Below are 25,765 nucleotides of genomic sequence, written 5' to 3' on the forward strand. Positions count from 1 at the left end.
AACTATGCAGATTGCTGGCGTGGCACAGGTTAAGCGTCGCGCTCCGGGATTCCGGAAACCCGGAGCATGTTTCTACTGTGGTAAAAGTGGTCATTATGTTAACGTTTGCCCGGTACTACCTAAGAGGGTCACATCGGCGGAAAACTGTTAAGCTCAGAGGGTATGGAAGAGACCCAACTGAGCGTATGCATATCCTCCATGATGGTATCACAATGTATGCTCCCTGCCAAGGTTATTATTGCGGGAAGAGAGCTACCAATATCAGTGTTTGTGGATAGCGGTTCCGCCACCAATCTCATAGATGAGGAGTTTGCACACACCGCCGGGTTTAAGATCGAAAAACTTCCTCACCCCATACAGGTGGTTACCATTAATGCTGTTCCCCTCCCTCAAGGGGAGATTACGGAGTTTGTGGCAGAGGTGAAACTCCACATTGGGGTCCTACATTCTGAGTCGGTTACATGTAGGGTCCTCCGTAATCTCCCAGCACAAATGGTCCTGGGTTTTCCATGGTTGTCCAGGCACAACCCCGTAATTGATTGGAAAACTCAAGACATAGTACAATGGAGTGGTTTCTGCCAAGACAATTGCTTGGCCACATGTGTGTCCGCCGTGACGCCCAGCCTGCCGGAGGCTTTGCAGGATTTCGCGGATGTTTTCTCTGAGAAGGGTTGCTCAGAACTGCCTCCATATAGAGCCTATGACTGTGTGATTAGGTTAAAACCCGGGGCCAAATTACCTAAGGCCAGGATGTTTAATATTTCTGGTCCTGAGAGACAAGCTCTGAAAGACTACATCGCGGAGAGTCTGAGCAAAGGACACATCCGGCCTTCATCCTCGCCTGTAGCCACGGGGTTTTTCTTCATTAAGAAGAAAGATGGGGGGTTACGCCCGTGTCTGGATTTCCGAGAGTTAAACCAGATTACTATCCGTGATCCCTACCCAATGCCGTTAATCCCGGATTTGTTCAACCAGGTAGCGGGGGCGAAATGGTTCTTCAAGCTGGACCTCAGGGGGGCGTATAACCTCATAAGGGTCCGTCAGGGGGATGAGTGGAAGACGGCGTTTAACACTCCTGAGGGTCATTTTGATAGTCTGGTTATGCCGTTTGGGTTGACCACCGCGCCTGCCGTTTTCCAACATTTTATTAATGATGTATTTGCTCATGTCCTGGGGAGATTTGTGATTGTATACCTGGATGATATCCTCATTTATTCTAGCGATCGGGACACTCATTTGGAGCATGTCAGGCAGGTGTTACAGTTGCTCCGGGAGAACCAGCTCTATGCTAAGCTGGAAAAATGTTTATTTTTTGTCCAGGAGTTGCCCTTTTTGGGATATATTGTGTCCGCAGCCGGGTTTAAAATGGACACCGCTAAGGTACAAGCGGTGCTGCAATGGGAGAGGCCGGAGAGTCTGAAAGCACTCCAGCGGTAACTTGGGTTTGCGAATTATTATAGGAAATTTATAAAACACTTTTCGACTATCGCCAAACCGCTCACGGACATGACAAAAAAGGGTGCCGATCTGGCGAACTGGCCTGAGGTGGCTATACGTGCATTTGAGTGTCTGAAGAATAGTTTTGCTTCAGCCCCCATTCTGGTGCAACCAGACGTGTCTAAACCTTTTGTGGTGGAGGTTGATGCGTCGGAGGTGGGAGTGGGGGCAGTACTGTCTCAAGGCTCGTCCTTGAGCGAGATGCATCCATGCGCCTACTTCTCCAAGAAGCTGTCGCTGGCCGAACGGAATAATGATATCGGCAACAGGGAGTTGTTGGCCATCAAACTGGCTTTTGAGGAATGGCGACACTTCTTGGAGGGGGCGGCTCACCAGGACACAGTCATCACCGACCATAAGAATCTGCTCTATCTGGAGTCGGCCAAGCGTCTGTCTCCTAGGCAGGCTCGCTGGGCATTGTTTTTTACTCGTTTCAATTTTCTTGTGACTTACCGTCCCGGGGCTAAAAACACCAAGGCAGATGCTTTGTCTAGGTGTTTTCCGGGGGGAGAACCTCGGGAAGAGCCGGTACCCATCCTCCAGAAAGGGGTAGTGGTCTCGGCTCTCTCGACGGAGGTAGAGGCGGAGATTGCCGAGGCCCAAGAGGAGGTACCACCAGGACTTCCCGCCAACAAATCATTTGTACCCCTGCATCTTTGGCTTAAGGTGTTGGAGGAACACCACGACTCGGTACTGGCTGGTCATCCAGGGGTGAGGGGCACCTTAGAGCTGGTATCGCGTCATTTCTGGTGGCCCAAAATCCGTCAGGACGTGGTCTCATACGTGGCAGCTTGCATCACGTGCGCTAGGGCTAAGTCACCCCGTACCCGTCCTGCTGGCACGCTACAGCCTCTGGGGGTACCCAATAGGCCATGGACAGAAATCTCCATGGATTTCATCACTGACTTGCCAGCCTCGGCGGGGAACACGGTCATCCTGGTGGTGGTTGACCGTTTTTCAAAGATGGCGCATTTTGTGGCGTTGTCTTCATTGCCCAATGCTAAGACGTTGGCTCAGGTATTTGTGAAGGAGGTGGTCAGACTCCACGGAGTACCGTCGGACATAGTATCTGATAGGGGTACGCAATTTGTGGCGAGGTTTTGGAAAGCTTTTTGCTCACGTTTGGGGATCAAGTTGTCACATTCATCGGCGTTTCATCCACAGTCTAATGGACAAACTGAGCGCATGAACCAAAATCTAGAACAGTATTTACGATGCTTTGTGTCCGACAACCAGGAGGAGTGGTCTACTTTCCTTCCTCTGGCCGAATTTGCGTTAAATAATCACCGCCAAGAGTCATTGGGAGAGTCTCCATTCTTTTGTGTGTATGGTCAACATCCTCAGTTTTGTACCTTACGTCAGGGTGACTCGGGGGGTGTCCCGGAGGAGGATCAGCTAGGAGCCCAATTGTCATCAGTCTGGAGGCGGGTGAAACAGTGTTTGTTGAGCATGAGTGCCAGGTACAAACGGGTGGCTGACAATAGACGCGTGCCAGGTCCGGACCTGTGTGTGGGTGAATGGGTGTGGTTAGCTACGAAGAACATAAAACTCAAAATTCCATCTTTAAAACTGGGTCCAAGGTTTATTGGGCCTTTTAGGATTTCTGCCATCATTAACCCAGTGGCTTATCGGTTGGAACTTCCTGCGGTGTACAAGATACACAACGTGTTTCACAGGGCTTTATTAAAAAAGGTGGTAGGCTCTGTGGACACGACGCCGATGCCACCTCCAGTCATGGTGGATGGCGATTTAGAGTTTGAGGTCGCCAAGGTAGTGGACTCTCGAGTAGTACGCCGTACTCTTCAGTATTTGGTGCACTGGCGGCGGTATGGTCCGGAGGAGAGGTCTTGGGTTCCAGCCTCAGACATACATGCGGATCGGCTGGTCAGTTCTTTTCACCGTCGTCATCCGGACAAGCCGGGTCCTATGAGTCTTGAGGGTCCGGAGGTCCCTCGTAGAAGACGGGGTAATGTCGTGTCGGACGCTGTTCACACCACAGCGTCCGGCAGGCAGAGGTAGTTCCACCTCCAGCCACTATAGCCTCAGTGGCGCCGGCTTGATCTTCAGGCTCTCGGGGGTTAATCCTGCTGGAGACCAGGTTGGATGGTTAGTCACGCCCTCGGTCTTTAAATAGTCATGCTGGCCTATGGGCGTCGCCGATTATAGCTTGTGTTTCATACCAAGTGGTTCCGGTCTGGAGTGGAGGTGTTGCAGAGAGAGAGATTCGTATCTGGTGGCGTATGATCCGTTGTTATCCTTTCTCCTTCCCATATTTGTGTTTAGTTGTGCCCTGTTCACATTACTGTATATTCCTCTGTGTGTGCGGCGCAGTGCAGTTTAAGTTCTCCCTGTCTGTCATAATTTGTGTGGGGGCTTTGGTGGTGTGACTCCTCACTGGGTGGAGGGTGGAGGGTTAAGTGCAGGGCTGAGCAGGAGACAAGGAGAGGTTGGAGTCTCAGGCATTTGCACCATCAGCAAAAACCCTGGGTTGAGGGTCAGACAGGGTTTCCCCTAGTTATAGGGACATCACAGGGGCCCCGAGTATTACAGCCTTAGTGGAACTAAGCCCCCCGTGACACATATGGTCGGATGAGGGAGACGTTTCGACTGTGAGGCCAGCAGACACTGAGACAGTGACGTGGACAGGTCAGAGGTAGAACTGACCGGAAGAAGAAGTACATCTGCCCAACTTACGGACCTGACGTCTCTTGATATGATGGATGGTGGGCTGGGAGATGAGACGACTGGGGTAAAAACACGGTTAAACGGTAACGAGACGGTTCACTCGGCTGACGGGACTGACCCAGTTGTACCCTTTGACAATATAATTAAAGAGGTAGTAGTGTGCCACGTACTGGCCAAAAGAGAACAAGATCGTGAGATACAGTTAATAAAGGAGACAGTGGAAGAACATGTCAAACGGGAAAGAGTCCTGAGACAAATGGCTGAGCACAGGGTTGAGGAGCTCGAGAAAGAGGTCTTAGAGCTCAAAGAAACTGTAAGTGGTCTTCTGCGGGAGAAGAACTTGGACAGTGATGAACAGCGGCCGGGTTCGACTGGTGGTGGAACGGAGCTGCCGGTGGCAGACGGTCGTGAAGAGATGAGATCTCGTGAGGTTGAGGAGCTGAGAACTGAAGAAGACAGTCACCCGGTAGGGGCAACTGTAGTGAGGGAAGTGTCCATGGTAAAGCCAGAGCCTCCTGGTCTGGGAGAGAGCAAGGCCACGACCTTCGAGTTTGTGATTGATGTGCCAGAAGACATACAAGAAGCCTGTGCTGAGGAAGGTGTGCATGAGGCTTTCAAAGAGGCGGTCAAAGCTTGTAAGGTACACTGGGCGCCTGGGACTCGGCAGTTGGTGATAATATCAGCCAGGGAAGACACAGCAAAGCGGGTGGCTGTCCTGAAAAACATGCATCTGCAATGTCTTCACACCAAACAGCTGGTTAGGCGGAGTAATATGAAAGCTGCTCGACGCCTAGAGTTAGCAAGAAAGGCTATGGATCGGCTGGGTTTGCGGAGAGATGTAGTTCCGGTTCCCAAAGGTCTGATTGGGAGAATCATTGGAAGATTCGGGAAGGTAATGCAAGACCTTGTGAATATCTCCGGTGTGGTGAGGGTGAGGATCCCTCCTGATGAGGAAGACTAGGTATCCAGTGAAGTGGGTAGGATTACCATCATGGTGGTTGGCTCCGTGGAAAGCCTGAGAGACTTTCGGATGCTCGTGGATTATCGAGTGGGGTACCTGCAAGAAATTGAGCAGTCGAGGCTGGACCGCTGGTGAATTAGTAAAGAAGTACAGAATACCAGGTGGCGGCCGCCTGCAACCCAAGATGTAAAGACCCGAAGGGTTCCGCCAAGAAGTGACAGGGCAGATGGCCGAAGAATGTCAGAAAGTGGCAGTTCGACGGGCCGTACGAGTCTGAGAGACATTATTTCCTGTGAGACGCTGACTGGGTCAGACTCAGGCCAGGCAGTATGCCCAACTAAGACTGATGACCGTACCAACCGGGGGAGCTGGTCGGGGAACGGAACAAACAGAGAGAGAAATGTGGTGACCAGACAGTGTCTGATGACACAGACAGATGGTAACTGGAGGGCCAAAGATCAGGGCCCGTATTCTGACCGCTGGGGGCGGGGGAGGCCTAATGTAAAGATAAGGCCGTATGATAGAAGGAGACGGTTCTCTCGACCTGTGAGGCAAGCTGTAATGAGTGCCCGGTCTCGAGAGCCTGATGTAATGTTGTGTGTTCAACCCCACAAGTTGAACAGAGGGGGGAGGTATGTGGTGTAGTAACCATGGTGTCCGCTAGGGGGCGCTGTATGGATGTCCCAGGAGAGTGGATGAATGGCGAAATATGGAATGACCGTTATGTATCTCAAGGTGGGTGGCCTTGAGATGGAGATTTATGTGTGTGTTAATCAACAGTGATACTGCTGAGGTGCTGGTTCAATGTGTTAGGAACTAGCTACCTCCAAACCCACCCAGGGGGTGTGCTTATTAACGCTATTGTAAAGTGTATATGTGAGTGGTTGAAGGGCCTGTGATGAGGTCATAGTCATGTGACCCGGTGGGCGTGGCTATGGACCATATAATGTGGCCAGGGTGAGTAACATGGGGTGAATGCTGGGACCCGATCGGTCCAGTGTGGAAGGTCCTGCTGAGATGGAGCTTCCTGGCTAACAGCCTGTGAAGTGGCTGTGGTGAATGGCTGCACATGTCTGAGAGCTCCCAGGGGAGGGAATGAACGTCTGCAGTAAGCTGAAGCAGCCATGAGGAAACCCGGACGTGGGTGAGATAAGTGAGGCTAAGAGAGCCTGTATGCTGGACATTGTACAACCTGTGTGAACACAGGGTTTACAGAGTGAATCTCTGCCATGGACGCTCTGCTGTTTATATGAAGTTTTGTTGCTGCTGTGGGTTTATGATGTTGAATAAACCGCATGGACTATGCTTGCTTTATGGAAAATCTGTGCCGGGTCTGATTTTGTGGCTGCTGAGCGAGTATCCCCTACCCAAATAACAGCGCTACCTCACTATATATATATATATATATATATATATATTGTAAGGTAGCGCTCACAGAGTGTATTGGGGGACACTCACTTGGCAGCGCATTCACATCACACTTGAACACTTTCCGTTAAACAGTCTATGTGGTTTATTGAACGGCATGAACCATATAAGGCAACACAAAGAAAACGGTCTTGTATCAGATAGATCAGTTTTCACATTAGAGATTCGCTCTCTCAGTTCTGAGGCCACACAGGCTGTGCCATGTCCAGTAACAGGCTCTATAGCCTCAACACAGTTATTTCCCCCTTTTGGGGGTTACCTCTGAGGAACTCCTGCTCCAGACGCCGACTCTTGGTTAGTCCTTTCTCCCGGGGAAGCGGCCACTCTGGGCTCACCGATCCGGACAGTGCCTTATTCACTAGGCCGCCCCATGGTTCCAGAACCACAGCCGGGCAGTGGCTTCCCCAAACGCAGGCCGTCACAGACCCTGCTCACACACGTGGCTTGTCCGGGTGCTGTTCAGGGATCCGACCCTACTCCTTGGGGCTCCCAACACACCGGCCTCACCAGGTCCAGGGCCTCAGCGGGTGCTATTCAGGACGTCTGTCCCCTCCTGAGACTGTCCAACACTCACGCTTCACCGGGTGCTATTCAGGGATCCGTCCCTACTCCCAGGGACTCCCAACACACCGGCCTCACCAGGTCCAAGGTCGCAGCATGTGCTATTCAGGAAGGCAGCACACCTTCCAACACCTAGACCCTCCAGGACCTTCCACCCTGAACCATTCAGGTACACACTCTGTCCCCATGTGACCTACTTTAGGCACATTATATGGTCCGTAGCCACACCCACAGGTGATCACATGGCTATGATCTCATTGCAGGTCCTTTTCAGACACCCAACCATACACACACATATACTTTGGGCATTCAGACACATGCCCCTGGGTGGGTTTATAGGTGACTGGTTCCGCCAATCTCACCAAGCCACCTAAAAGCCTTCCTCACCGGCGAGAGGCGAAATGACAGAAACAAAGCCCACCATTACAATCCCAATATCATCCAACTTTCCCAACTTCCGGTTATGTGGTCATTTATTCCTTGCTCCTGTATCATTGCATAGTTATGCATACTATTGTTGCTGGTCTAGTAGGGATTTGTAATTTCTACTTAGAGTTGTAAGACATACAGATATGAAATATATGAAATATTTAGATGTACTATACTGTGTATTATTGAATGTATAACAAAAGTAGATGTCTAATCAGTAAGCTCAAGGTCAGTTGGTTGTGCCAAAAGCCTTCAGAAGTGTTAATCATATGCACATAGCAATGTATATGGTAACTTATATTACAAAAGCTCCTTAGAGCACCAGTATTTTCTTAGGATGTAAGTAGACTAGTCGACCCACGATGCTAAATACTACAGCATGGCTATGTAGAAGACAATTATTTAACAACCTGTATAACCTGATTGATCGGTGCACGTAGCATACTATTTTTCCCAGCAGCAGAGGACGATGTGCTGCTGAAACTGTTGATTTTTAAGTAAGGTTAATGACGAATTAGCATTTTGTTCGTTCTTTAGGTGATTCGCGGAGTGTTTAGAATGTCCTAGGAATACTAGTTCCCGATAATTGTCCAGTGTAAATGCCACCTTATTGCAGGACAAATATTAGCGATGATACCAACTAGCCGGCAGATCTATATTCTGTAGTATTGGAATGTAATGTTCCAACCAAAGATAGTCAAGATGTCATGTAAAATTCTAATTACAGCAAGATATGACTTCCCTTGTACACATGTTGGGGGAAAGAGCACAGCTTGGTCAAATCTGACCCTCCGTTGGTATTGCCCCCATGAATGATTCTCTCCATTCCCTCTGGATACCTTCTCCCTAAGATGCCCCTGAATGCTTTTCATTCAGAGCTTTGCTTGGCTCTTTTGTACCCCATATTGGACGCGAACTATGAGCTTCCCCTTCAACATGTAGACTCTGTCACCTTATAACCAAACAACTGTTTTGATGAACTTGTGCTCTTCCCAGTCGCCAAAACATGACTAAAGAATCGCGCATCATATCTTCCCCTAATTATCCTGCTTTGCAACATCCTTATCCTTCACCGGCGCATTGCCTTCCAATACCACAAATGCCCAGGTGATATCCCCTCTTGTATTTGCATCATAAGATAATACTTTTGCTCTTTTCTCTCAATTAAATGCAAGTGCATCCTGATTATATGTGCCCATACACATAAGATCGGCCAAATCTGTCAATATCGATGTGTATGAGGCAACTGCTCTCACATGGAGAACCCTGACGCGCACGGCCAAGCCTGTGTATGGGGAGTCGGGAGACAGCTATATATTGTGTATGTGGGCTTAACACTTCGGAAAGCTTTTGACATAATGATGGGCGGCAGACTGATTAGAGAAACTGGATTTAGATGTTTTGGTTAAAAAAAAAATTCATTTTGTGTACTTTCAAGTATGTACAAATCGGCATACATAAGAAAAAGGGAAAAATGAAGAATGAAATATAAAAAAAAATGCCACGTGATGGTCTGGTAGATGGTGCACTGCACTGGATAATGGATGCCATAATCTATATATATATAAAAATGAGTGTATATGTGTGAGTATGTATGTATGTGTGTATCAAGCCATGCTCACTCCAAATAGCCCCGCCCACTCTGCATAGCCACACCCACTCCATACACAATGAGTGTATGTGTGTGTATCAAGCCACGCCCACTCTGCATAGCCAAACTCACTCCACACGCAAAGCCCCGCATAAGCACATGGACATGGGACTATGGAATGGAGGATGTATGATGGGTATTCTGGCAGGGGACTATGGGATGGAGGATATGTGATGGGTATATGGGCACTGGACTATGGGATAGAGGATATGTATATGGGCACCGAACTATGGAATGGAGGATGTGTGATGGGTATATGGGTACAGGACTATGGGATGGAGGATATGTATGATGGGTATATGGGCACTGGACTATGGGATGGCAGATATGTATGATGGGTATATGAGCACGGAACTATGGGATGGAGGAAGTGTGATAGCTATATGGGCACGGGACTTTGGGATAGAGGATGTGTGATGGTATATGGGCACTGGACTATGGGATGGAGGATATGAATGACTGGTATATGAGCACGGGACTATGGGATGGAGGAAGTGTGATGGGTATATGGGCACGGGACTATGGGATGGAGGATATGTATGATGGGTATATGGGCACGGGACTATAGGATGGTGGATATGTATGATGGGAATATGGGCACGGGACTATAGGATGGTGGATATGTATGATGGGTATATGGGCACGGGACTATAGGATGGTGGATATGTATGATGGGAATATGGGCACGGGACTATAGGATGGTGGATATGTATGATGGGTATATGGGCACTGGACTATGGGATGGAGGATAATCATTATAATTTGTTATAACTAACCACAGTTAGTAACTATGCCCGGGCAATGCCAGTCTCTTCAGCTAGTATACTTATATTGTTAGGAAGAAAGAAAGTTCCAGCACTCGTCTTCAAAGAAAAAAAATGCAATCCATTATTTCATAAGATTAAAATCCATCACAATAAAAAAAATCCACACGCGTTTCAGACCGATAATATTAAATAGTTCTTAGTCATGAAAAGATATGCTAAATCGGTCTGAAATGAGTGTAGATTTTTTATTATATTGGATTTTAATCTTATGAAATGAGAATAAAGGATTCAGATTTTTTATCTTTGAAAGCAAATGCTGCAACTTACTTTTCTCCTAAGAAAATGGCATATACAGATAATTCCTATATTTTATATCTGTATATCTTCCAGAGGGAGATGTGCTTTGTTTTATGTATCACACACATGTGACATTTGATCATATTACTCTTAGAATGTCATCCCCTCAAGTTATAACAGATGAACAAAACTAATACTGAGCACTGTAAATCTAATCCCCTCACAAAGTCTCGAAGCGTTAACATGAATAAAAAAAAGGGTATGTCATGCTACGGACAGTCACTGTTGGCAGGGGCTCACCGAACTCCTGGGTGTGTGCCACTTACCCACTCTAAATTTAGCCAGCGTCTGCAGACAGCTTCACTGCACAATGGCAGGCAAGGGACACGACAAGTGCCGATCCTGGAGGATAGTAACTAATAAGGTGCCTGCAGCACTGCCCTACCCTCTGGGAAACACCAACCAGTATGTTTCTACCTGGAAAGGGGTATTTATATATGAGAGTATTAAGACCACCGATGGCATGATTAATTATAGAAAACAACACATTAAACTCTTGTACTTGGTTATTTATAGGAAACCTCTCCTCTTTGAAATGTGGTATAATATATCATTTTAAAATTCAGGGGGCACAGAGCAGATTAATTTATAAGTTTGTGGGGAAAGATTCAGTATAACTTGTTATATTTATTAAAATCCTTTGTCCTTCTCGGCTTCGGAGTCCTAATCAGTGATTGACAGTCTCCCCTCATTAAGGGTAGGTCTTAATCCCTGATTCGGACCACCCACTGGACTCCTAAATCAAGAATAAGCAGGGATTTCATCCGGTCAAAAGATTCCAGTTTTTGCTTTTGTTTTACTCCTGATGCTCACCTTAGTATTCTATTATTTTTGTTTGCTGTTTTTTTTTTAATCCACCATATGGTTCTAGAACTATGGACCTTTTTACTTAGTGCTAATTGCCATGCTCTTTACCAAAGGGGTGTTGCTCACTGGATTTTCTGGAGGTGTTCCTTTAGGCTGCTCTTTATTATGAGCACCTCCCCTTTGGCAAAGACCATAAAAATGTGCACTATTATTTATTTATTATGCTTACTTATATAGCACCATTAATTCCATAGAGGATTTTTTCATCACTGTCCCCAGTGAGATTCACAATCTACATTCCCTATCAGTCTTTGAAGTGTGGGAAAAAAACCCAAGCAGACACGGGGAGAACATACAAACTCCTTGCAGATGTTGTTCTTGGTGGGATTTGAACCCAGGACCGCAGTGCTGCAAGGCTGCAGTGCTAACCACTGAGTCACCATGCTGCCCTAAATTAAAAGTCCCATTTCTCTGGAACCATATGGTAGATGTAAAGAAACAAAACACCAGAATACTCAGGAGATCAGCGGGAATAAAATAAGAGCAGAAACGGACAAATTTTGTTCTGCTGACAGATTCTTTTTAAATAAGTAAAACAGAAGCTACATTGAATCTATCCCCACAAACCTTTATATAAATCTCAGCTTTTCTTGCTCAATGATTGCAGAGTGATACAAATACGACAGATTCCCTGGATTAAAACTGGTTCGAAATATTGTCATAAGCAAGTGATCAAGTCAATCCTGTGATTGCTGCCAATCTGAAGCTCTCCAACTACAACTTTCACAATGTCTTGTATTTCTAATGAAAGCCAATATAAGTCCCTTATAGTAACCCAGGATTGACTAGCCAAACATGAAATATATAAGGGTAAATGCATAAGGGTGTCACCTTGAAGAGGGTGTAGGCGTACATGTCGTTCATATCGATGTTTATCATCCTCAGCATGTCCTTCACTTCTTGGAAACTCATCTTTTCATCCCCGTCTCTGTCTGCCTGATGCAGATAATCCCGGATCCAAATGCAGATCAGTCAAGGAAGATCATTCATGGGACGTGACAAATTGAAACTTACCTATGTGACTGCACCACAACCTGACTATTGGGAATATAATGCATATGTATAGAGATACTTCTATGTCAGAAAGCTGCAAAACGTCTTCCTGGTTGACAATTTGATAATTATGATATTACATTGGGTTGGTACAGACAACACGAAATAAAGATACCAAGTGTCATCATGCAGAGGATGCTACCGATAAGTCTCTATACAAAGACCAGATGATATAAGAATATAGGGAAATTAGAGAGGGCACTTGAGTCAATAGAGTAAGGTTGGCACAGCAGTTTCACTAGAAAAGTGCCATAGACATGCCTCCTTATAATCAAAGTCAACTGATATATGAAGTTCCATAAATCAAATATTGGGGTACCATGGATAAGATACCATGGATAAGATATCGGGGTACCAGGGAACATAGTAGAAATATTGAGGGAAGAAGAGAGGGGTGGTTAGATACAGACATGAATGGATAGGTTAAGATTAAAGCCAAGTTTCAATGGTGCTCAGAAATGTTTGGTGGCAACACTGGTGTTGCACTTGGCACATGCTACATTTCTATCCCTGATTAAACCTATCAACCACTTCATGGCTACCATGTAGATGCATAAGGATATTGAACTAACTTCTCCCTCTGGCTCATCGCCTCCGCTCTCTCCATCAGTTTGTGCAGGCCTTGTACCCAGCTACGAGCTTCTTGGTCAGTGGGTGCAGCCAAGTCCAAGTTTCTTCTCCTTCCCATGAAGGAGATACTGAAGCAGCAGCTCTCCAGGAATCGGCGTCCATTTCTACGAAGCCCTTCTGACTGTCGCCCTTCACGTACAGACTCTATGTGTAGAACAGAGACTGTGGCAAATGACATAATGGGGAACGGAGATAAAGAAACACAATTAAATAAAATGTGTAGAGTTGAAAGATGACATTAATAGGGAAAATAATCAATCCAAACAATAGGGGGTAATTTGTGCAAAAAATTACCCTTTAAAACCCAAATCAAGCAGGGCAAGTTAACGAGTAGAAAAGAAGTATCCCTCTCATGATACTTGGCTGAGACATCACACCATCTATCCCAGAACAGAAGGGTCTGGCCATACTATCACACACCACAATACCGTCCCATTTTTTGTAAGAGGGCAGTGTTCCCATTGCCCTTTTCCTAGATGTAGGCCTCTAACGCCCGATGACAAGGGTGATAAGGCTAGCCTGATCTAGGCCGCCCTATCTATTAGGTCCCATGGCAGGTTGCTTCTTTGCCCTTCTTCACATCCTAAGTAATAATTGCTTGCACTTATTGTCCGAGACCATTTTCCATCCTATTCCAATAATCTATGCAGTTGTATGGATCGAGCAGTATTTACTGCAAAATCACACAATCTTTAGGTACTTTACTAAGAATTTCCACTTTGTGCTGATTTTGGATTCCAATATCTAATATACAGGGTGGGCCATTTATATGGATACACCTAAATAAAATGGGAATGGTTGGTGATATCAACTTCCTGTTTGTGGTGACCATGGCAGTCATTTTGAAGTTAGCCATTTTGGATCCAACTTTATTTTTTTCAATGGGAAGAGGGTCATGTGACACATCAAACTTATTGAGAATTTCACAAGAAAAACAATGGTGTGCTTAGTTTTAATGTAACTTCATTCTTACCATACTAAATACTTACAGATCTGCTTGGAACGTGCTTTTCTTGCTCTGCTTTCATACCAGATGGTCATCCCATCAGGTTCCAGCCTATACAGTCTTTGTTGACGCCATCCTTGCCTAATCTTCCAGAGGTGAGTACCCACAAGCATGGTGTTTATATCTTCATCATCGGAGAGGGCTGCACAAAACAAATCAAAATATATCACATACCCTTTCTACGGTAATGATGAGATCCCGACCATAGAAGATTAAATTTTGATGACGTCATAAGCCACCTTTGACTTTCTAAAAGGAATGAAGTAACAAATCATTAACTCAATCCCTTTTCTTACACACAGTGGCCTTGGTGCAGCTGCTATACATGCAGTACATCCACCCTCAGTGATGTATTATTATTATTTATATAGCACCAATGATTCCATGGTGCTGTACATGAGAAGGGGTTACATACAAATTACAGATATCACTTACAGTAAACAAACTTACAATGACAGACTGATACAGAGGGGAGAGGACCCTGCCCTTTCAGGCTTACATGCTACAGGATGGTGGGGAAGGAGACAGTAGGCTGTTTGGTTGCAGCAGTTCTGGTGTTGGTTGAGGCGATATCTCCGGTAGTAGTGAGGAGGTAGCGGGGTCATTGCAGGCTGTAGGCTTTCCTGAAGAGGTGGGTTTTCAGGTTCCGTCTGAAGGATCTGAATGTGGTTGATAGTCGGACATGTTGGGGCAAAGAATTCCAGAGGATGGGGGCAATTCGGGAGAAGTCTTGGAGGCGGTTGGGTGAGGAGCGAATAAGTGTGGAGGAGAGAAGGAGGTCTTGGGAGGACCGGAGTTTACGTGGGTGAAGGTATGGGGAAATTGGTTCAGAGACATATGGGGGAGACAGGTTATAGATGGCCTTGTAGGTCAGTATTAGTAATTTGAACTGAATACGATGAGGGAATGGGAGCCAGTGAAGAGATTTGCAGAGGGGAGAAGAGGAGTTGCGAGGAGAAAGATGAATTAGTCGGGCAGCAGAGTTAAGGATGGACTGGAGAGGTGCGAGAGTGTTAGCAGGGAGACCACAGAAAAGGATGTTGCAGTATTCGAGGCAGGAGATGATGAGGGCATGCACAAGCATTTTAATAGATTGAGGGTTGAGGAAAGGATGGATTCTGGAAATATATTTGAGCCGGAAGCGACAGGAGGTAGAAAGAGCCTGGATGTGCCTCTTGAAGGACAGGGCAGAGTCAAGGGTTACTCCGAGGCAGCGAACTTCCGGTACTGGGGAAAGCGTGATGTCATTAATTGTGATAGATAGGTCAGTTAAGGAAGATCTGTGAGATGGAGGAAAGATGATGAGTTCAGATGTGTCCACATTGAGCTTGAGGAAGCGCTAGGAGAAGAAGGAGGATATGGCTGATAGACACTCCACGATTCTGGACAGCAGAGAGGTGACGTCTGGGCCAGAGAGGTAGATCTGAGTGTCATCAGCATAAAGGTGGTACTGGAATCCATGGGACTTTATGAGTTGACCCAGGCCAGGGGTATAAATTGAGAAGCGTAGGGGTCCTAGAACAGAGCCTTGGGGGACTCCAACAGAGAGAGGGTGGGATGAGGAGGTAGTGTGGAAGTGGGAGACGCTGAATGTGCGGTTGGAAAGATATGAGGAGATCCAGGATAGGGTGAGGTCTTTGATGCCAAAGGAGGAGAGGATCTGTTGTAGGAGGCAGTGGTCAACTGTGTCGAATGCAGAGGACAGGTCTAGAAGCAGGAGTATAGAGTATTGTCCATTTGATTTGGCTGTAAGTAGGTCGTTAGTAATTTTGGTCAGGGCTGTCTCAGTGGAGTGATGGGGGCGGAAACCAGATTGTAGATTGTCAAAGAGCAAGTTAGATGAGAGGTGGGAGGAAAGTTCAGCATGGACGTGCAGCTCCAAGAGTTTGGAAGCAAATGGGAGCAGCGATATTACGCGGTTGGGTCGAGGGTTGGCTTTTTAAGGATAGGCGTGATTGTGGCATGTTTGAAAGCAGAAGAGCAGGTACCAGACCTTAGTGATAGGTTAAAGAGGTGGGTTAGGGATGGGATAAGTGTGGTGGTGAGGTTGGGGAGGAGATGGGATGGGATGGGGTCAAGTACATAGGTTGTGAGGTGCGATTTAGAGAAGAGAGAATTAAGCTCCCCTTCAGTGATGTTAGATAGGGTGGTTATGGGGTCTGGGCATTGGTGTGGTATACAAAGGGGTTGTGGTGGTTGAACAATAAAGACATGCATTGTTTGGCCGATCTTATTTTTGAAGTGTGTGGCAAAGTCCTCAGCAGAGATGAAGGAGGTTGGAGGGGGCAGTGGTGGGCGGAGGAGGGAGTTAAAAGTTTTGATTAACTGTTTTGGGTTGTAAGATAGGGAAGATATGAGGGTTATGAAGTAGGCCTGTTTAGCAGAGGTGAGGGCAGATTTTAAAGCGAGTGTTGCCTGTTTGAATACAGTGAAGTCGTCTTGCAAATTTGTTTTCTTCCAACGCCGCTCTGCAATCCTTGACACTTGCCGGAGCTTTTTAGTGGTGTTGTTGTGCCAGGGTTGTCTGTTGGTACGTCACATTCTGCCATGAACGAGAGGGGCGACCGTGTCAATAGCTGATGCGACAGTGGCTTTGGAGAAAGCAGTGGCACCGTCTGCGTCGTGGAGTGAGAATATGGATGCCAGTGGTAGAATAGAGTCAGAGAGCATGTGGTTGTCTAGGTGTCCAAGATTTCTGCGGGGGTGCGCATATTGCTGGACATGGGTGCCAGGAGAGGATGACAGGGATGAGAAAGTGAGTAGGTCGTGGCCGGTTAGAGGAAGAGGGGAGGTGGTGAAGTTAGAAAGAGAGCAGAGGCGGGTGAAGACCAGGTCTAATGTATGTCCGTCTGTGTGGGTGGCAGAGGAGGACCACTGAGTAAGTCCAAAGGATGAAGTAAGGGACAGGAGTTTTGAGGCAGCTGACTGGAGGGTATCAGTGGGGATGTTGAAGTCACCCATGATGATAGTGGGGATGTCACTTGAAAGAAAGTGAAGAAGCCAGGTTGAGAATTGGTCAATGAAGGCAGTGGTCGGGCCTGGAGGTCGGTATATGATGGCCACTTGGAGGTTGGAAGGTGAGTAGATGCGGACAGAGTGGACTTCAAAAGAGGGGAAGATTAGGGAGAGAAGAGGTAGGATTGGGTTGAAGGTGCAGTTGGAAGAAAGGAGAAAACCCACTCCTCCACCTCCATGTATGACCTTATACTCCATATCGACACACATTCACGACCATCTGGGCACTACATGCAGAAATGTAGCTATCAGTCTAAACTAATAAATCCAAAAACATCCAAAAAAAATATTCTCATGTCAGTTGCCACTTGCACCCACAATGTGGGACCTAGATACGCTTACATTAAATTAAAAGGTCTTCTCCCTTAAATATAAAGTATAGAAATAAAGAGAGCAAAAAGCTCATGGTAACTCCCTTTTCCAATCTTTGCACAGATTACACAATCTGTCACTTAAGAAGGAACTATCATAACCTTTATGCTGCACAATAATAATGTTCCTCCAACACCCTGTTGATTGACCATCAAATATAAATCATGCGGTACTGTAATGGGGTATAAAGTTATGATCAATTCATCACATATATGATTTCAAAATGCCTGATAACAGTTTTGGCCATGCAGTATGTTTCTGTCATCTATTAAATACTTTATACATTGTATACACGCAAACATAATCACGATTTGCTTTTATCTATATCTCATTTTTCACATTTTGGGGTACTATAGTGGGGTACAAAAAGATGCTCAAATTATCACAGATAAAATTTACAACAAGACTAATAAATGGTCTGGTCATGGCAGTAGAGTCCTATAATTTAACAATGATCATAGACTTTATATACGGACAAAGATTAAGATTTGCATCACTTGTATGTCTATAGTCATTTTTATGGGCCTAAGTTTATAGAAATGAACTTTTGCAGGAAAAACTTGTGCATGAACCAAGATGTGACCCAAGCTGACAGATCTATGCAAATCAAAATCTATTATTTAATTCTACCTGATGAGCTTGCTTACTTTCTGTAGCTACCCCTCCGCACCCTTTACAACTTTGTGACTAAGATTTGTATATTTGCCCAGTGTTTTTAAGCCGACCACAAAGCATCTCTTTTATTATAAACTGTTTACAGAGCAATAGCACAAAGCAAAGTGGGAGAAACCTGGGAAACCACAGAGCAGGCCGGGGAAAGTAACGGTCAGTAAACATAGGCAAGCTAATGTTGAACATGGGAAGGCACAATAATGAGGAAAAGGGAGAGTAGATGAGCGTATAATGAAATCTGCCTAAAGGGGCATTTACACTGCATGATTGTGAATAAGCGATGTTAAAAACCCTCGTTTCACTATTATATACTTTGATCTGCCGAAGTAAACAAGCATTTAAACAACCGCTGATCGGTAAAAGTCGAAACATGTTGCTGGATGGTCCATGTAAATGGTCCTTTAGCTGAAACGATATGTGTGCCTAAAGACCATAATCTTTGCAAGCATTAAGACCCCCATACACATTAGACTAATGTCAGTGAACCCTACAGATGATGTAGGGGGAAATAAGGATACAATATGTACAATTTCAGACTGCCAGTCCTTTTGTTTTCAAAGAGATAAGCAGCCGCAAGAGTTCTCTGGCAGCGGCTTTGTGACGCAACAGCGATCTTGCCTGTGATCTAGCTATGTGTGACACATAGCAGCGATCAGGCCCCTGCTTTTATATCACTGATCATGCTCGAATGTCCTGGGCCATTTTTTGATCGCTGGTATCCCGCTGGCCAGCATGCATCGCTGTGTTTGACAGGGACAACGACGAACGACCTCAATACTACAGGTCTGAGAGACAGGGTCCCAACAACCGTCGTATCGTTCTGTATCGTTGCTGCGTCGCTGTTGAGATCTGACTGTTTGACATCTCACCAGCGTCCTCGTAGCGACGCACCAGCAATCCCTACCAGGTCGCATCGTTGTCGGGATCGCTGGTGCGTCGCCAAGTGTGACGGTACCCTAAGTGCTCATGTGTATGGGAGAGTATAGCGAGATAGGTGTAGGCCGAATGATGGGGGGGGCTTTTTGTGACTTTATACATAACATATTTGTCTGCAGATAGAGCCAAGATCTAGCAGATTTTTATACAAAAAAATATTCATCCACTTGACCCTTCCATAGAAGTAAGCAGTAACATCTCTCACCTTTCCGAAATAGATATTATAAAAGGGGTTGGTCATCCAAGTTAAAGATCGATTTATAGAACTAGTCTGCATTGATAAGTGTAAGCTAAGGAAATTTAGGTTGACCTACATTCTTTAAGGCAGGGACTTATAGGTGGAAGAGAAACCCATGTAAATCAGCTTTTTTGCTTCTTGACAGTAAATTACATGTATAATTGCAATAATTTTCTTGGAGAAATACTTTATTTTCTGGAACAATTTCAAGCGTGCCAACACTTTTGCCCATGACTGTGTATAAGAATATTGGATCAGATATTTTTTGCCTTCCAGAAATGAAGATGAAGTAGGAATAATAAAAGCTATAATTATGGCATCTAAACTGGATTGTACAAAATACAATTTCACGAATGTCTAGATTCTGCTTGTCAATCCCTAAGCTCCTGTCTGAATTGGGATCTTGCTAAGAAGCTTAGCAGTCAGCCTAATGCTGTATACAGTGTGTGCTGCTCTAAAACACTAACAATCCAAGGATTTAACCTTTGTTCATTCTTGCACTTCATCATCTAAGAACAGTAAATGTTCCATCTTCCAGTCCTTGGTCAGGAGGAACCTTCCACAGTGGTCTGCAACATCTTATCCCACACTGTACATTTTCCCAAGTCACATACTTCCCCCTTATCCCAGAGGACTTTTGTTTGGTGGCCTGAGTTGTCCATGTGGTGGAAACAGTTAAGTGTGTTCCCTGTTGGTTTGCTTAATTTACAGTGTTTCTAGGAAGGAATTTATGAGGAAAAAGCTCACTTTTATGGTTGAATTAATTAAACATCGGTTGACTAATGAAAAAGCAATGTCTTGGAGTGAAACATTTCATTAGTCATCTTCAAGGACTTTGTTTTTGTTTACGTCATGTTATTACGGGGCAGGATGCAGGTTCCTCCAAGAAGAAAACAAATCTTTGAACTAAACCCAACAAATGGATTCCTGGAGTCATTTCTTTCATTGAGTGGTCAAGGCAAGTCTTCCTGATTATGAATCCTTCTGAAAAGAAGGATCCAAATTGAGTACCCTGCTGTACACCTTTTTGTATCTCGGTGTCCTAACACTCTGTAGTGAGTGTTTTCCTATTAGGGCAAACGGACATCGTAAAGGGGCATTCACCAAAAATCCAGAATGAAGAAGTTTTACAGAATGTAACTTCCATGGAGGTGGATACAAGTATATATCCTTATATATGTGGTCACATAGTGCCACTCTTCTACTCTTAGGATGTATCAGATATTGCAATTCAGCCTTTTTAACTCCGATTTTCCATTTTTGCGTTTTTGTTTTTTGCTCCCTGTCTAACCAGAGCTATAACTCTTCTATTTTTCCATCAATATGGACGTGTAAAGCCTTGTTTTTTGCAGGATGAGTTGTACTTTTGAACTATACCATTGATTTTACCATATCGTGTACTGGAAAAGTGGAAAAAAATTCTAATTGCAGTGAAACTGCAAAAAAAAGTGCAATTCGACAATTCCTATTCATTGTTTTTTTTTAACCATGTTCATTCATTTAATTGAGCTAATATGATTCTCCAGTTCAGGACAAAAAATTCTGGGGTCTTGATTTTCTTTCTCGTAGCGTGTTTACCGATCAGATTAATTATTTTTATATTTTGATGGATCGGACATTTCTGAAAGCAGACTTGAAGCTGGGACCATCTGATCGCTTGTGCTACACAAAGCAGGGCTTCAGCGCAGCTATGTGTAGCAGAAATTATCAACCCCATTATCTCCATTTTCATGGGCTGGCGTTCATAGGGGATCTGAAATGACAAGCTGTCATGTGCCAAGAAAGATGTGTGCTAAATGCTGGAGGCCCCATCAAAGGTACGTCATAGGTCGTAGGTCGTGAAGGGGTTAAGCAAATGATGCTAGGTTGTAAGACAAGCCACAGATCATAAACAATTGTGGTGCCATTTCTGAGAAAATACCGGTCATTTAACTGAGGTTATAAAAAAAATCATACGCGTTTCATCCAGAATGAATGAGCGATTTTGATCCTTATTCTCTGTCATCTGCATTCATTTTTTCTACATCATCAGTTATAAAAATTTACAAGATCAAATACAGTTTCCTATGTTAAAGAATTGCAATGTGTCCATAAAATTGGATGCTATACGGGGGACCAAATTTTTTTATTGTACCCACAGAATTGAGTGGGTGAGTCTCATCCAACACATGGAATAAACTAGTTCAGGTTTTTGTTTTTTTAAAGTACAGATTCAGTTTAGAAAAAAAAAAAAAGCGCTCATTGAGTAACATTTGTCCTATGGCTGTCCATGCGATGTCAGTTTTTTCCAGGGACAGCAGTCGACCGAAAATACGGCCCTGTGAATTTGGCCTAAATCTTGCTTTGAAAAAGCACCTATCGGCTCTTGCTGGGGCCTCTTTTTTATTCCTTTGTCCAATCAATTTATAGTATTGTGTTATTCCTCTGTTATTCCTTGTAGAAATGTATGGATAATATAACTACTGGATGTTATGATTTCCCTTCACAAGGTCTGTCCCTACACTGTCAGCGCTGATTAGACACTGTATAACTGTGTGGTGTCGCCCAACAGATAACACCCAGTTGCCAATGTTTTCATACATTTCTAGTAGGAATGACAAAGGGACATCACAATGCAGAGCTTTACCAGAAAAAAATCCAGAACTGTTAAATGATGGGTATAAAAGTATTTACTAAAAGAGACATGTCAGAAGTGGGGACAGGTCCTCTTTAAGGTAGATGTGTTTTTCTTAAGGTAGAGATTACATGGGTGGTAAGAAAGTCCTGATGGTATCTGCAGAACACTGGAAACAAGAACCGGCAAGAAATTAATATACAACAATATACAAAGCCACAATAAACTGAAGTGTTTTTTCTGTCTAAATCCAACTATATGATATTCAAATCAGCGGAATGAGATTTTCCTGCCAACAGTTTTGAGTCTGATAAAAAAAAAATATGGCTCTTGCCACTAAGAATGTAGTTGAGATTTTTCTGAGTTGGAACTTAAAATATCCCCTTGGCTTGAACTCAAGTAGGCATGGATCATTAGCAGTAGCAAAGTGATGATCAACTCCCAAAAATTGTGCATTCTCCATATTAAAGGGAATCTGTCACCCTATTTTTGCGCCTATCAGCTGCCAGCACCGACATCAGGGGCTTAGCTACAGCATTCAATAATGCTGTAGATAAGCCCCCAGATGTAACCTGAAAGATAAGAAAAAAGAGTTAGATTATACTCACCCGGGGGTCCGGTCCGGTCCGATGGGTGTCGCCGTCCCGTCCGGCGCCTCCCATCTTCTAACGGTGACGTCTTCTTCTTTGCTGCCTGTCGTGGCTCCTGCACAGGTGCACTGCTCTGCCCTGTTGAGGGCAGAGCAGAGTCCTGCAGTGCACAGGCACCGGGAGAGATCCGGCACCTGCGCACTGCAGTATTCTGCTCTGCCCTCAACAGGGCAGAGCAGTGCGCCTGCGCCAGAGCCACGACAGGCAGCAAAGAAGAGGACATCACCATTAGAAGAAGGAAGCCGCCGGACTGCAACATCCATCGGACCAGTGAGTATAATCTAACTTGTGTGGTGTAGTGACCACTATGTCCGCTAGAGGGCGCTGTGTGCGTGTCCCAGGACGGGCCTACAGGCATATCCATTGGGCAATGGGTATAGGATGCTGAATGACCGTTATGTATCCCAAGGTAGGTGGCCTTGGGATGGAAGCTTGAATATGTGTGTTGATGAGCAGAGGCACTGCTGAGCTGTTGTTACGCTGTGTCAGCGAGAGCTTTCCAGGTAGCTGGTGAGACGGGCAGGACCAGCTACCTACAAACCCACCCAGGGGCGTGTGTCTAAAAACGCCCATACAAAGCTGTATGTGTGAGAATGAGTGAATTTGATATAGGACCTGCAATGAGGTCATAGCCATGTGATCTGGTGGGCGTGGCTACAGACCATATAAGGTAACCAGAGTAGGTCACATGAGAGAGCGCGTGGATCTGACTGGGCCATGTGGAAGGTCCCGGCCGGCCTAAGTGGAGGAAGGTGTGCTACCTTCCTAAAGACCACGTGCTGAGGCTGCTCACCCGGCGAGGCCTGTGGATATTGGCTGTATGTGAGAACGGATAAGCCTCCTGTGTCTGCTGAGGCTCCAGGACTGAGCCTGAAATCATGGAAACTTATGCTTGCTTTCGCCTGAGCTAAAGGCTATTCCTTGAGTTATGTGCTGCTTTATGGGTTATGAAGCAATAAACCCTATAAACTTTTAAAGGAACGTGCCTCCTGATTGACTCACGTGGCTCCTGAGCGAGTCGAATCCCTACACTTGCTTTTCTTATCTTTCAGGCTATATCGGGGGGGGGGGGTTATGTACAGCATTACCGAATGCTGTACATAAGCCCCTGATGTCGGTGCCGGCAGCGGATAGGCGAAAAATGGGGTGACAGATTCCCTTTAAGCAAAGAACAACCTCCTCCCACACATTAGCCGATCCCTCAGTCTGCAATCCTAATCTATGGGGAAACTGATGATGTAAGAAAACAAGAGACAAACCACAAGCCCAGCCTGTGGTGGCTTTATCACCTTTGTTGGTGGCAAGAACTTGTGCAGGACTCAAGGGATGGAAAAATGACCATATGGCCATAGAAACAACATAGAGCGGGGAACTAATACAGTTTTTTACTACTTTTTACTGAATTTTTTGTGAGGATGGATAAGCAAAAATCGTCAGTTCTGTTTTTTTCAGACTTTTTTTTCTTATGGCGTTCACCATATGGTACACATTTACATATACGGTAAGTATATTTTTATGGCATTGCTCAATATCGTTACAGTGATACCCAATGCATTCAATTTTTTTTAATGTTCCGCTACTTTTGAATAAAAATAAAAATGTATAACTAAAATAATATTTTGGGTCTTTTTCTCGACAGACAAAACTTTTTTATTTCAATTCCAGACCTCTATGAGGATTTTTTTTATACATATCAAGCTGTAGTATGTACTGTACTGATACCAATTTTGGATACATAAAACTTTGATCAGCTCAAGGTTCATTTTTTTTCGTCAGTGATTAACTGACAGGAACCCCTAGACAGTACACCAGATCCCACTATCTCTGGTGGACTGAAGTGTATGGAAGACTCAGGCCATCGTCACTCCTAGCCATAGCAACCCATGAGAACCCCGAAATCGTTCTTCAGGATGCCGATGGATTGATCACCCTGGTAACGAACTGCTGTCGGGTAATCAGCATGACTTACATATCATCACATGTGTTCATGACTGATATGTATAGCGTTAATTGGTTAATGTAAATGTGTAGTTAGAAAATTACCTATAGTTTAAATCAAGTTTTTATGTTAAGTTTATATTTATTTTAAAATGTTAGACTCCTACTTCCTAGTCTTCATGTGGACATTAGTTGCTGACTCAGACCCTATTTATTTGTATAGAAATGTGATCTGAGCATGCTCTAACCTAAGCAATGGCGTGAGGAGAGGAGGAGGTGCCTATTACTTATTGGGAATGGTGGTTAGCGGTATAAAAATGGCAAAATTATTGTAGAAAATGCAAAAAAAAAGTACAAAAAACTTTTAAATAGCTCATCTTCATTTGCTCTAAGCCTGGGGTCAGACTTGTGAGAAACTCGGACGAGTCTCACACATCAATACCCGGCACTCGGGTCGGAGCGTTGGGCTGCATGTATTTCTACAGTTGTGGCCAAAAGTATTAACACCCCTGCAATTTTGTCAGATAATACTCAGTTTCTTCCTGAAAATGATTGCAAACACAAATTCTTTGGTATTATTATCTTCATTTAATTTGTCTTAAATGAAAAAACACAAAAGAGAATGAAGCAAAAAGCAAAACATTGATCATTTCACACAAAACTCCAAACATGGGCCAGACAAAAGTATTGGCACCCTCAGCCTAATACTTGGTTGCACAACCTTTAGCCAAAATAACTGCGACCAACCGCTTCCGGTAACCATCAAAGAGTTTCTTACAATGCTCTGCTGGAATTTTAGACCATTCTTCTTTGGCAAACTGCTCCAGGTCCCTGATATTTGAAGGGTGCCTTCTTCAAACTGCCATTTTTAGATCTCTCCACAGGTGTTCTATGGGATTCAGGTCTGGACTCATTGCTGGCCACCTTAGAAGTCTCCAGTGCTTTCTCTCAAACCATTTTCTAGTGCTTTTAGAAGTGTGTTTTGGGTCATTGTCCTGCTGGAAGACCCATGACCTCTGAGGGAGACCCAGCTTTCTGACACTGGGCCCTACATTATGCTGCAAAATTTGTTGGTAGTCTTCAGACTTCATAATGCCATGCACACGGTCAAGCAGTCCAGTGCCAGAGGCAGCAAAGCAACCACAAAACATCAGGGAACCTCCGCCATGTTTCACTGTAGGGACCGTGTTCTTTTCGTTGAATGCCTCTTTTTTTTCTCCTGTAAACTCTATGTTGATGCCTTTGCCCAAAAAGCTCTACTTTTGTCTCATCTGACCAGAGAACATTCTTCCAAAACGTTTTAGGCATTTCATGTAAGTTTTGGCAAACTCCAGCCTGGCTTTTTTATGTCTTGGGGTAAGAATTGGGGTCTTCCTGGGTCTCCTACCATACAGTCCCTTTTCATTTAGACGCCGTACGGATAGTACGGGTTGACACT

General features: G+C 44.9%; 1 protein-coding gene across 3 annotated transcripts in view; it reads right to left on the bottom strand.

The window, feature by feature from the left end:
* The window catches only part of PLCD3 (phospholipase C delta 3), a 184,405-nt gene that overhangs the window by 49,675 nt on the left and 108,965 nt on the right, over positions 1–25,765 (bottom strand). For all 3 annotated transcript variants that reach the window (XM_073572868.1, XM_073572869.1, XM_073572867.1), the window contains 3 exons: positions 13,876–14,034; positions 12,820–13,048; positions 12,035–12,164 (listed from right to left, as the gene is read on the bottom strand). In XM_073572868.1, coding sequence (XP_073428969.1) covers positions 12,035–12,164; positions 12,820–13,048; positions 13,876–14,034 — 518 coding nt within the window. The remainder of the gene's footprint in view (positions 1–12,034; positions 12,165–12,819; positions 13,049–13,875; positions 14,035–25,765) is intronic.

The sequence above is a fragment of the Dendrobates tinctorius genome, unplaced genomic scaffold, assembly GCF_039654945.1.
Source record: "Dendrobates tinctorius isolate UK_male_01 unplaced genomic scaffold, ASM3965494v1 ptg000032l, whole genome shotgun sequence".
NCBI classification, from domain to species: domain Eukaryota; kingdom Metazoa; phylum Chordata; class Amphibia; order Anura; family Dendrobatidae; genus Dendrobates; species Dendrobates tinctorius.